This window comes from Anser anser (assembly GCF_964211835.1).
Source record: "Anser anser genome assembly, chromosome: 9".
Classification (NCBI taxonomy): domain Eukaryota; kingdom Metazoa; phylum Chordata; class Aves; order Anseriformes; family Anatidae; genus Anser; species Anser anser.
The window spans coordinates 4716412-4729213 of NC_139729.1; the positions used below are offsets into that span (position 1 = coordinate 4716412).

At 40.2% G+C, this 12802-nt stretch overlaps 1 protein-coding gene across 2 annotated transcripts; it reads right to left on the reverse strand.

The window, feature by feature from the left end:
- Positions 1 to 509: 509 nt before the first annotated feature.
- Positions 510 to 7587, reverse strand: RNF7 (ring finger protein 7). Of its 2 annotated transcripts, none has more exons than XM_083847905.1 (3): positions 7369 to 7579; positions 3654 to 3701; positions 510 to 2122 (listed from the first exon to the last, which is right to left on the reverse strand). In XM_083847905.1, exons 1-3 carry the CDS (start codon positions 7537 to 7539, stop codon positions 2066 to 2068), a joined length of 276 nt encoding a protein of 91 aa, XP_083704031.1. In that variant the 5' UTR covers positions 7540 to 7579; the 3' UTR covers positions 510 to 2065. The 2 variants fall into 2 exon arrangements, with proteins under 2 accessions (XP_083704031.1, XP_083704030.1); XM_083847904.1 differs by having other exon boundaries at positions 818 to 2122; positions 7362 to 7587.
- Positions 7588 to 12802: the final 5215 nt, after the last annotated feature.

The window sequence follows — 12802 nt, forward strand, 5'->3', positions numbered from 1 at the left end:
TCATATCTGTTTCAAAGATTTCTCTGGTTGTGCTTTATTTTTTTAGACTCTGAAAATTTCTCTGAATTTACCCAGATAGAAGAAAAAATGCACAAATATCAGCTGCTTCAATTCAACATTAACTTTCCTAGTATCTCATTTGTGTTAACACCTGTTTGAACCCACATGCAGGAAGATTCTTCGCTCTTATTGACATCTATGTGACATGTGAACTGACAGCAGGGTGAAAACTACTTTGGTACTTTCCATATTGTCCCATAAACCCAAGCAAAACGAAGGAAAAAGTCATCTGGTAGGAAAAGATAGAATTAAAAGGTTTTAGAGAATGGAACCTGGGACCAAATTCTGGCAGAGAAAATAGGTGGTAAAGAAGTTTAACTTCTTAGTTTAACTTAGTTTAACTTCTACAGATCATCTCTATATCCATCATGGTTGTCTTTTCCCATCATTTTAGGAAGAATCCTTCTCAGAAACAGAAAAGGTAAGACAAAATACTCCACAACAACCTAGTTGCAATAGGCACTTCATTACTACTGTTATTTAAATTTTAAGACAGACATCGCCTGCTGTATTTAAAACATTCAAAACGTTTTAAAAAGAAGATTACAAGTATTAAACACAACCACAGTAAACTCTGCATGTAGGCTTGATGACAAAAATCAAACGCTGCCATTGGAACTACTTTATACAATGAAGATAAACCTCTTTAAATATACTTAAAATAAACAGAACTAAATAGAAATGCATCTGCTGAGAAACTTATTAATCTTAAATGTTTAAGTCAATCATTTTAAAGTAAACAATGATTTGCATATAATATTGCTTCAGTTCCATCCAGGTTTATTAGCCACTTTATTAAGTCTGAATTTGTTACAGACTTAAGACAGTAACTCAACTTATTACATATATATAAAAAGAACTATATGTTCACATTAATAGTAATTATTCAGATACTTAGGGTAAAGACAAACCAAGTCAGAGGCAAACAAGTATGTGCAAGAAAAATTACTGGACTGATCATATAAAAAAGATGATATACTGAGGACTTCCACAAAAATGAAACAATGCTTTCTCCTACTCCCCAAAACATTTTATCCGACAAAACTATGATAAAGACATTTCTATAAATGAATTTTGAAGAAACCACAAGTTAATATTTTTCCATAGATTTAATTAGCGCCTGCCTTGGGACATTTAAATGATCAGTTTCGTTTGCATTCTATACTAGACAGCTAACCAGTTAAATTGTTTACACCACTAGTTAGCTGATTTCAAATATGTGTTTTTGTACCAAAAACCTCTAGATTAAAATACACGTGTCCATGATCTTTAACAGAAATATAAATTAAAAAATATTAACGGGGTTAAATTTTTAGTACTATGGTTGCAGAAATCATGTACAGATTACACAACAGACTTAAGAGATGCAACAAAATTTTCTTAAGCCATAAAGAAAACCTTAATGAGAAATGTTTAGTATAGTGTGCTTCACACAGTATTCATTTTAGATTAAAAACCAAAATACTTCCTAAAAAGTCAACTGACCATTTTTGTATACAGTACTACTTAGAAAACAATTTATTTATCTGTAAAGTAAATAACTTCTTTATCAGACAGCAAACTACACAGCGTATCAGACTTACAAGCAAAGTCTCCTTTTCAAATTAAGTTGTTGTTCTACACAGAGACATTGAACAAACCGTATTTGAGGCATAATCTGCACCACCACATTTCAATGATCCGATACAGTTAACATTCAAATCATAACAGACACATTTATTAATGTAGTGCCTCTCCTTCTTCAGTTGTGGAAATACCTGCAATAAGACTGACCACTGCCTCCCACCACAGCAAAGAGCACACAACAAAAACACACTGTTCCTTGTACCAGACAAACTAAATAAATCATGCCATAATTGACAGGTTCCACTCTTCTGTATGAGTATATGGCATAAGACATACACTACTTCAGTAAGTTCAACAGAAAAAAACTTCCAGTGTTTTTATTTGCCTATTCTCTGGACTACCCAGTCCTGCTGGCAGAGGGGGCAGCGATTATTCTGTTTCACCCACAAGGACATGCAGCAATTGTGGAAGGAATGATTGCATTCTCCCCAAACCACTGAAAGAGAAAAAAGAACACGTTCCAGTCATGCTCAGATGTCTGATCAACACTTACAGCAAGGTCCAAACTATTCTTCTCAGATGTTTAAAGCCACTGCAAACTTACAAAACATTTGAAGAGACAAAATGCATCATTGCTGATTTATCCACAGAGATTGAAGTAATACAGTCATTCTGATGATACTCCTCATCTCTACATCACGGATCTTTTCATTTTTTTTCCAAATGAAAAGAAATATATATATTCTCACCTTCTTTTATAAAGTGTTTGACACAGCTCTCTGTGAATGTATAAAACATATGTCAATACTAACCAGGAGTATATGGGTAAATTCTTCACTTTAACTTTCCCAAAACAGTTCCAAAATATAGGCAATGCATACTGACTTACTATCATACAAGAGCATATTACCAAATTCTCATCTGAAATGCAGTGTTTACACTTAACTGCGTGACATCAAGGAAGCACGTTTGACACAGTACGTAACATCCAAACGGCTATATTAGCATTTTCCGGCAAAATAAATCAGAACATGCACAGGCGACAATTTCTTCAACACAACAAAATTGTAAAATATTGCCCATCTACTCATGAGTATTAGTAATTTGTGTTTTTTTTTTTTTCCCCCCTTATTAGCTCACATTTTCCTTATTGAAATATAAGCGTACCAATCAAAGGAGTGTTGTAAGATGATCCTTTTTTTTTTTCCTGATGATTTTAAACAGGACACTTACCAAGCAACTAAGGTATCTGAAACAGGCAATGCCTGTTCTGGTTAGAATAATAATCAGAAATAACAGTGGATTAAGTTTGAAACAATACACTTCAAAGCAGAAAGAACAAGGGTGTGGAAAGATTTACCACTCGCTTAACAGTTGACTTAAAGTTTTAAAGCAAACACTATGAGACAATTTTCACTATATCTGATTTAAATATATCAGAATTACGTTATGATTTGTTTTTGCATGTATTGACAAGCAGTTTAAAGAACGCTTATGATTATACAGCATTGTAGCAAACTCCAGTGATCGCACTTTTCCCAACGAAAACTGAACAGGCAAGCAATTATCTCCACTATGCCTGAATCAAGACGGGAAAAATACCGCTTTCTAACCCAGTCAGGAATTTATTTCAGAATACAGGGTTTTATTGGTATTGCTATTATACCTTCTGGCACACATCCTAGTAGAAAGAAAAGGAGCCATTTCCTAGCCTACTGCAAAGGCGTATATTATCATCTGAATTATGTTCAGGATGAGAACAACTTAAACATCACAGATGCATGTATGTTGACAGAAGCACTGCAAATTTGAAAGCGTTATGTACTACAGCATGTCTGAAGTTAATACTAATTTTATTAGTGCTCAAAAATAAACCAAGTATTACTAATGTAAAAAGATGACACACTGTAACAAAACACTGGTTTACTTTTGAGCATTAATAAAACTAGTATTCCCTTCAAGCTTCAAAATGCACCCTATTGAGAGAAACTTAAATTGAAAAACAAGCGAATGAAATCACTACATACCAACACAATCTTCTTGTTTGTTTTCAGCTTGACATCTAAGACAGGCATCTAAAAGTAAACAAGAAAAAGATTGAATCTGATGCTCAGGATTCCATCTAAAGTTTGACAGAAGAAAACTTAAACTTTAAAACCAGTTTACAAGGGTAAAAATCTCAAGTTTTGCAAGTTTTGATGTTTGCTTCAGCCCTTTAACATTGAACACCCCCCCCCCCCCAAATTTCAATCAGGGCACGTGACGATGAAACGTCTATCTGAAAGAGGTCAGAAGGACTATAAACTGTTCAAGTGTTGTTTATTTTCCATTGCTTTGTATTTTCATAACTTCTGCTGAAAAAAGCCTCCATTTTGTAGATATAACAACCAACAGATTTGTGCCAAGGCACTCAGGCATATTAAGAGCTGAGCAAGCATGCAGCCAAACCCTAATTACAGGACTTTGTTTTTCTGATGTCAGCATCTCCATTTAAAGAAATCACTCACGATTTTGACTTTTTTTAGCCCCTACACCTCTCACCACAACCCCCACCTCCTGCTGCCATCTTCTTGTACAGTAGCTTTCCTTAATAGGTACCTGCATATCATTTTCAGAAGAGTTACACATACACATGCAAGTGTATTTATAAACACTGGTCAATTTGATAATATAATTCAAGAGATAAACATGGAAAAATATCTAATTTAAAATGTTTATCTACTTTATATGCTCCGTGGCTACAGGACTAGATGACAGACTCAGGAGATACAGAAGTGACAACTTGCAGGCTTAGTACCATGCCACACATACAGCAGAAGAATGCCTTTGTGTAAGGCAGTCTTCGCCAGTGTAAAGGAGAAACGTCTACGTGCACATACCATGCACAATAAAGTGTTCAACTGTTACGGCAGCACACGATGGAAACATCTCCTCCAAAGAAAAACTAGTAACTTAGGCAAAAGTGTCCCACAGGTTTGACTTGGCCTGCAGGTCACCAGTTGGATCGTATTTTCCTATTAGACAAAAACATAACATGCTACAGGAATTTTGAGTATTTCTGCCAGATATTGACATAAGTTCTATTTCAGATTCACCTGCCCTCATTTTCTCAGGTGACAGAGAACAAAGAGCACAGATACTCTGAAGTAGTTGCCCTTTCCCCCCTGACAAGGCAGCAAATCAAGCTTTCTAATGTCTGTTCCTGTAACTTGTATTTCCGTAGCACTAGGGGCCAAGCTGCAGGGAAGACTCAGACAAACTGCTTCAGCGCTGCATTGTGGTGCATGGGAACAAACTGATCTGGAGTCACCCCAATGGGCAGTAAGCTGGGGTGGAGTTGCAGCCACTATAAAAGCAGTTTTCCTATCCCAACCCTAGATTTACAGTTTCAGAGTAGGCCAGAAATCACAGCAACCATGCTGATGTCAGCTGTCCACACTCCTGCATCACTACCCTCAGGGTGTCAGTCTGTGAAAGTGAAGCAAATCTAGAGTCACTACTGCTGCAATCTTGGCCCTCCCAGATAAAACCTGCAGTTTTGTTTCTTTCCTTGTGCTTCTGTGACCACCAAAGCCCACACTGGTTCAAGGAGTTAAAACAGTAGAAAATTAGGCCAGCTAACAGTCCCCTGCCTTCCAAAATCAAACAAACTGACTTCAAACATGCAGAGCCTGCTTAAGTCTGGCACTGCCTCCAAGCTGAGGTTACTGCAAATGCAGTGGCTCTACAGGAGCCAGACCAAGTCTGGCAGGGTCAACACAAAATTGCTAAACTGAAGTCAGTAATGATCAAGTCTCACATTGTGACAATCTGGTTTGTTCTAAAAAAAATGGTTACCGGATTTTTTCCCTTAGCTTCAGATTAAAAGTACTGCCTTGGTGTAATTATGAAAAAATACAGAAGATCAATTTTTTAGCTTTTATCAAATATCTGGGTAAAGGTTTTTTTGATTTTTTTTCCTAGTGCCATGTAACAGGCTAGAATACGGAAGTAAGTTCTTAAAATTAGGTTTTCCTTATAACAGACTAAGCCACTTTTGCTTTCAGTGTGGTCTCTGTTCACCATGTAAACAAAGACATAAAGCATCTAAAGCATCTGCAAATTGTGTTTACACAAAAGGTCACAGAATGGTTTGGGTTGGAAGGGACCTCAAAGCCCACCCATTCTAACCCCCGCCAAGGGCAGGGACACCTCCCACCAGCCCAGGCTGCCCAAATCCCATCCAGCCTGGCCTTGGGCACTGCCAGGGATGGGGCATCCACAGCTGCTCTGGGCAGCCTGGGCCAGGGCCTCACCGCCCTCAGAGTAAAGAATTTCTTCCTAATGCCTAATCTAGATCTATCCTTTTTCAGTTTAAAGCTGTTACTCCTTGTTCTACCGCTTCCTAATAGAGAGTCCCTCCCCAACTTTCCTGTAGCCCCCTTTAGGCACTGGCAGGCCGCTGTAAGGTCTCCCCGCAGCCTTCTCTTCTCCAGGCTGAACAACCCCAACTCCCTCAGCCCGCCTCCATAGCAGAGGGGCTGCAGCCTCTGAGCATCCTTGCAGCCCTCCCCTGGACTCGCTCCAACAGCTCCATGTCCTTGTGCTGGGGCCCAGAGCTGGGGAGGGTCTCACAAGAGCAGAGCAGAGGGGGACAATCCCCTCCCCTGCTCTGATGGCCCTGCTGCTTTTGGTGCAGCCCAGGGTACGGGCAGCTTGCTGAGCTGCAAGCACACATTGCTGGCTCGTGTCGAGCTTCTCGTCAACCACCACCCCAAGGTCCTTCTCCTCAGGGCTGCTTTTGATCCATTCTCTGCCCAGCCTGAATTTGTGCCTGGGACTGCCCAAGGTGCAGGACCTTGTGGTTGGCCTTGCTGAACTTCACGTGGTCAGTCCCCCACCACTTCATCCTGGGCTGCATCTTTTTTCCTCCCGTACACCTCTGTGCCTTTTCTGTTCCTCAGAACATCTGCAGTAAAAACATCTACAAGAAATCACTGCATTGTGTGTTTTGCCTCCTTTCTATGAAACCAAAACCAGTCTAGATTTGCAGCGTTATATTCCCTGGACCTAGAAAAGCAACATGCCATGGAGACGGCCATCGGTCGCTTGTCCTACCATACTCCAACATGACCAACTGAAAGGCTCGAAGACAGTTATGCCTCTGATGACAGCATGATAGCAAAAATTAGATACAGATATACTGCAGAAGAAAAATGTAAGGGATTTAAAAAGATCCATGGTGTTGTATTTGCATAACATGTCAGAAGTGACTAACGTTGGTCGACGATGAGGCTGTTTTTAAAGAGATCTCAAAACAGGGAAACTACCCCCTTACTTTTCCAGCAGACTTTTCAGTACATTGATGAATGTTAAGTTGCAGCAGCAATCAGGGTGCTCGGTTAGGGGCGTTATAGATTGGGTTAAGACCTGGAGAAGCCTATTTCTACACACGCCCGCAGCACCGCTGCCTCACAAACGGCCCAGGCAGCAGGGCCGCAGCTCTCGCGTTCAGCCCGGCGGTAACTCCGCTTGCCGGGGGCCGAGCAACAACAGCTCCCGCAGGGCAGCGCCGGCGAGAGGCCAGGGGCGGCCGCCTGCCCGGAGCCCAGCCCACCGCTCCCCGACGCCAAGGCCTGAGGGAACGACGAGGGCCCGCGCTCCGAGCCCCAGCCCCGCCGGGAAGTCGGCCCGGCCCTCGGTGTCCGTTCCCCCCGGGCGGCGACGGCCATGGTGGGCCGGGGCCTGCCGCTTACCCATGACCTGCACCCGGCAAATGGCACAGGTGTCGCACTCCACGTCCCAGCTCCACATGGCCACGGCGTTCCACTTCTTCAGCGAGAACATCTTGTCGGGGCCGCCCGCCTTGGAGCCTGAGGAGCCCGGGTGCGAGTGGGGGGCGCCCGGCTCGTCCCCGTCCTCCACGTCGGCCATGGCGGAGGGGCGGGGACGCGACGGCGCCGGTCGAGCGGCAGAGCGGGGCTGCGGCGCCACCTCCCGGCCCCGGCCCCGGCCCCGGCCCCGGCCCCAGCCCCGGGCTTGTAGCTCCGAGGCGGCCGCAGGAGGCAGAAAACAGGCCTCAGTGCAAGGGGGAATCTGTCTCGCAGCCGTGTTTCCAGGAGGTGGAAGGCACCCAAGGCTACCGCCACAGCGCTTATAGCCATAGGGTGACTGGGGAGGAGGGAGCTGACTAGAACAGGGAGCCCACAACACCTAAAACGTGCCTGAAACTGCCAAATACAAAAATACTTTAATCTCTGGAGTGTATTATCTCTGAAATCTCAGTCTTATTATGCAACACTAACCCTTCATCGAAGGGATATGATGCGGGCTACTTCCTAACATCAGAGCAGGACACACTGAACTTCACAGCTTGAATGTGTAAAGGGACATAAAACCAGCAGAAAATAAATGAGTTGTGAGAAACTAAAAAGCCAAAAGGAAATTTTAAAATGGCCATTTACATTTAAAAATGACGTACTCCATACATACTGATACATCTATATATACAATATTTACATACACAAATCATAAACATCTTAAAATTGGACTTTCAAAGTGTAGATAAAAACAAAGCTAAACAACAGACTATTTTATAAGATAATAGGAATTTACATTCCTCTTCTAACTTTAACATTTGGTTAAAGATTATGTCCATGCTGGTTTTGGTGGTTGAACTTTCAGCATTGGTTTGCAGAACCAAATTACTCCAGACAATTGCACTTATGTTGCTGGTTAGGGTGAGATCTTAAACGTAACCACTACTGGAAAAGCATCAACAGTACCAGTTATCACCACTATTCTGTACCAGCAATGGTTGAGTTCTCGATCTACATCAGATTGTGCTGCTAAACTTTAAGAACTAGGCTAGATTACTGCTTACTAACTTGAGAAATTGTTTCCCTCCACCACTTAAAAAAAACATGTGCCCAGCAGAAATGTTGCTGAGTTGGAGGTTTCAAAACACTTTTTGTTTTTGCCAATTTTCCTTCAATAACCATGGCTGCTGACCGTCACAGCTAGGGTATATATGATTATAGAGGAACAGCAATAAGGATGTATAAGAATATGGTATACAGTACCGAGTCAAAAATGGTTTTAAAGGAAGGGAAGGGCAAAGATTGCATTTCTTAATACACTTTTACCACTCAAGCTATTATTCCATCAAGAAATGTATTTTTCCAATTATCAGTTATCTTTGTTATTCAGCTCTTACATGGTAAGAGAAATACTTTAATATGTACAAAATTAACCTAAATTTTAAAACTGAGAAAAGGCAATTTAAGATAACCTGGATGTCATGATCCATAATCAAACCCAGATTTTCTATATTTTGAGGAACTACCGAGCCTTTGTTTATAGAACTCTTAATTAAAATCAGAATGGTTCCTACCTTCAGTTATGCTGAATATAATCAATGATAAAACTCACACTGGTTTGATGTTCTAAATACAAACTTCTTTTCTGCTTTTCTGGTATAGCAGACAACAACAGAGTTCAAATCCCTGAGAAGGAAAGCAGCTACTAGTTGTTTTGTGGACCATGCATCACTCTTGGAACGTAATTACTGCTAGTGTAGAAAAGGTGTATGTGGTACATCCATCCAGCTTTGTGCATGCTACAGAGTAATAAGAAGTAAATAGAAATAAAAACTTTTAATATGCACTCTAGAATTCATCTGTTCCCTAACGACAGGAAACATTACAAATGTAGCGCATGGGAGATTGGCACAAAATACAGCTCTTTCAGTGAATTTTCCCTGTGTACTTTTCCACCATTTTTATATGCAAATAAAAAACAATTATTTCAGGTGGGGTAGAGGAAGACTGTATTTGCTTATGTCTAATATATCTATTTATCTAAATATAGGAAATTGAACTAAGTTCCTTTTAGTTCATCAAGTGATTGTTCAGTTAGAATTAGAGCTGCTAGCCAACTGCATGTTATAGAATAGGGAAACAACTTGCTTAGCAACTATGAGGGGTTGCACATAATAGTAGGTATAAAAATTTGGAATATTGTTTTCTATTATGCAGTTTATAACTAATTACATTTCTGCAATAATTTTACAGTAAGGATACATCGAGGATTTATTCGATTCTGATTGTCTCCACTTCAAAGAATACTCATTGAAAGCTCCAAGTGTTTAACACCTGATTTCAAAACAGAAGACTTCCACAATTGCCATAATAGTTTTCCTGTCATACTCCTAAACCCATTTCAAATGAATATACACATTTATCTTCACCTTGCAAGAACATTTCCTATGCATCTTTCTAAAAACACTAATTATCGCAGATTGCTTTGGAACAATGTTCAATGCCTTCTATGGCTTTTGAGAATGGAAGAGTCTAGAAATATGAACAGACTTTTGTTCTTTTTTCTTTCCTTGAACAACATTTGAGATTTTTGTCCCCCTCCCCCTGTAGTTTGCTTACTCTGAAACATAGAATCCAAGGTTATTTTTACTAATAACAAACCTGTTATGGCAATGTCAGTTTTATGCTAATGCAAAGAACAGTTATGTAAGTATGTGTGTATCTTGGCCAATTAGTTCACATGCTGAACTGTATTTTTACACTTACTGTTTGCTCTGTCAATAGACTAACACATATCAGAACAGTTAAGAACTGTGTCAAATCAATTTATCTGCCAAAGAAAAGAATTTAAGCATAGTTCTGTGCCAAAACTGTTTCTTAAACTCTGAATTGGCTGTGCTTCTCTGTGCCATTTTTATCAGTAGGAATATGCTGAACAGTGCCATTAAAGGCCAGTACTAATTACACTGCTATGGTTATAGCCAAAACCTCAGTAAGGGCAGACGGTGGAGCTGCAATCGAGGAAGACAACACAGGTAATAGCATGAATCAGCCCATCTGCTATCACCTGCTACAAAACCACCTGTAGGTATTCTTAAGGTTTTACTGAAGCTGCCTGAAGCAGTTGCCAAGATGGAAAACAGACTTCACTAGTAGTATGGTAGTATGTACAGTTCTTGTGACAGAAATGCATGAAGTAGGCATCCAGATAAAAAACACAAAACAAATTGGGGAAACTCCGCATTCACGGAATAGGTTGCATATCACTCCTACAGTGCAAGAATCTCACTAGACAGGAGACTGAAGAAATACACTATTGCTACGTAGAGTAGCAAGAATGTATTTTTCTTTACTCCATTTGCCATTCTTGCTATATGGCAACATACCCATGAGATTTCACATGATTTTTACAGAAGTCCAGGTAGGAGTTTAGAGACAGAGAACTATCAGGAGTTCCAGATTCTTAAATAGACTGTGTTGCTCATATTCATGAATCAGACCAGTACACCTTATATTATAGGAGGGAAATCCTTAAAGAAGTTTTATAAAAGAAGTAAATGACTTCTGGGCAGGAACCTCTCTGCTTTAATGGGAAAACCTAGTCTTATAAAAGACAAAACAGCTCCCAGCTTTGCTGAACTGCTTCTTAATGAGGTCTAAACCCTTGAATTGTCTCAATTTTTCATACAACACCCAAGCTCATCCGTAACTTCTGAAGAAGCGTCTCAAAACCAATAGCACAAAGGCCCCAGAAGACTATCAAATTCTACACTAGAATTTGATTTGTTGTTTTACTCTCTAGTAAAGCTCGGTCATTACTTATTCCCTCCAGACAGTTTAAATTTTCAAGCTCAAAGCTTGCCTCGTATCCTGTTAACTTTTAAATAATTAACTGTAAAGACAAAATTATGCATATTTTAACTGAGGTTAGCTGTTTGAGAATCAAACTGCATTCTGAACTGAAAACCAAGTTACCTTGTTTTGCTGTTATGAGGGGGAATAGGAATACCCTCTCCTGACACCTATTTTGAAATATAGATACCTCCTATAAACTTGTGTGAGGTAGCACAGTTTGTTTTAAATCTCCCACAACACCTTAGATTAATATTAATTAATATCTTTAACCTCCTACAGGTATGTAGAACCTGCCTAGTATGAGGATAGACCCCATTAACCACAGTTAGCATATCCTGCACTGCACGGGGTGGGCAGTGGGATCAGCAAGGGAAGCCTCATGGAAACTCGCCTTATGGAAAGTCCCTTTACTTACATGTCTAAATTACAGGAAGGTACTGCACAGGCAAAGTTTATCCCTCTCCTTACCCACACTTGCCGACATTATGTCCTGTGTGCCACAAACCTTACAGATTTATTGATTTTGATCCAATATTCTACTTTTAGACTTCAACCAAGATAGTGTCAGAATATAAGTATACACGAAGCATACTCATAAAAATAGGTAAACGTGACAGAATAGTGACAGTGAAGACTTCACAGAAATCTGAATCAAATACTCGGAAGCTAGGTGAATTATGTAGGTTACAAATATCAATGTTTTATATTCAAAAAGTTAGAATTTTACTATTCCTACAGCAGTACATATATTTTTCCTTTTGTACAGCCAGGTGTCTTCAATTCTCATATATCCAGGACTAGGATTATTTCTTTTTCAATGTAAGATACTTGTAAAAACAATCAAGTAATCTGTAACATTTGGTGTGACTGCCTTCTTCTACAATAGGGTAAATCAGCAAGATAAGGAGAAAAGGTAGGAGAAAGAAATACATAGAACTAAATACAACTTCTGAGAAAAATAAGCTATTGCATCATGATATGGGGAAAATACTTGTGCACACCCTCTCAGCTTTTACTGTCCCCCTTTGAGGTGTCAGTTCGTCACTGACAATGATTAAAATGACCAAATATTTGAGAAAGCATTGTGCCTGCATCTACCCTTCTTTTGGAAAGTACTTCAAAGGTCTATGGATAAAAGGTGCAACATAATCATCAGGTCTGAGTATTAGTGTAGATGACTACTGATTCTACAGCCTGCTTGCTGCCACCTGATGAAGGCTGGTTTCTCTGTCACCTAGCAGCAATGTCACAGGGTCCCGGAGAAGCTGCAGGCAGTGTTAAGCACATGGAGCTCCCACCCCTAAGCCTCTTAGCCGGCTACTGAGGTAACCCTTCAGTAGGTGCAGTGTCTGCACACTGATCAGCCATCAGCGTGAGCCTGGCTTGCTTTGAAGCCTTCTATTGTTAAAGCTCTCTGCTCCCTGACACACTGGAGCTTATCACTGAAACACCAGTCTGGAGGAAAGCAGGGGATATCTTGCCTTTTGTTTTCTTTCCTTTTTTTTTTTTTTTTTTGAGAAACC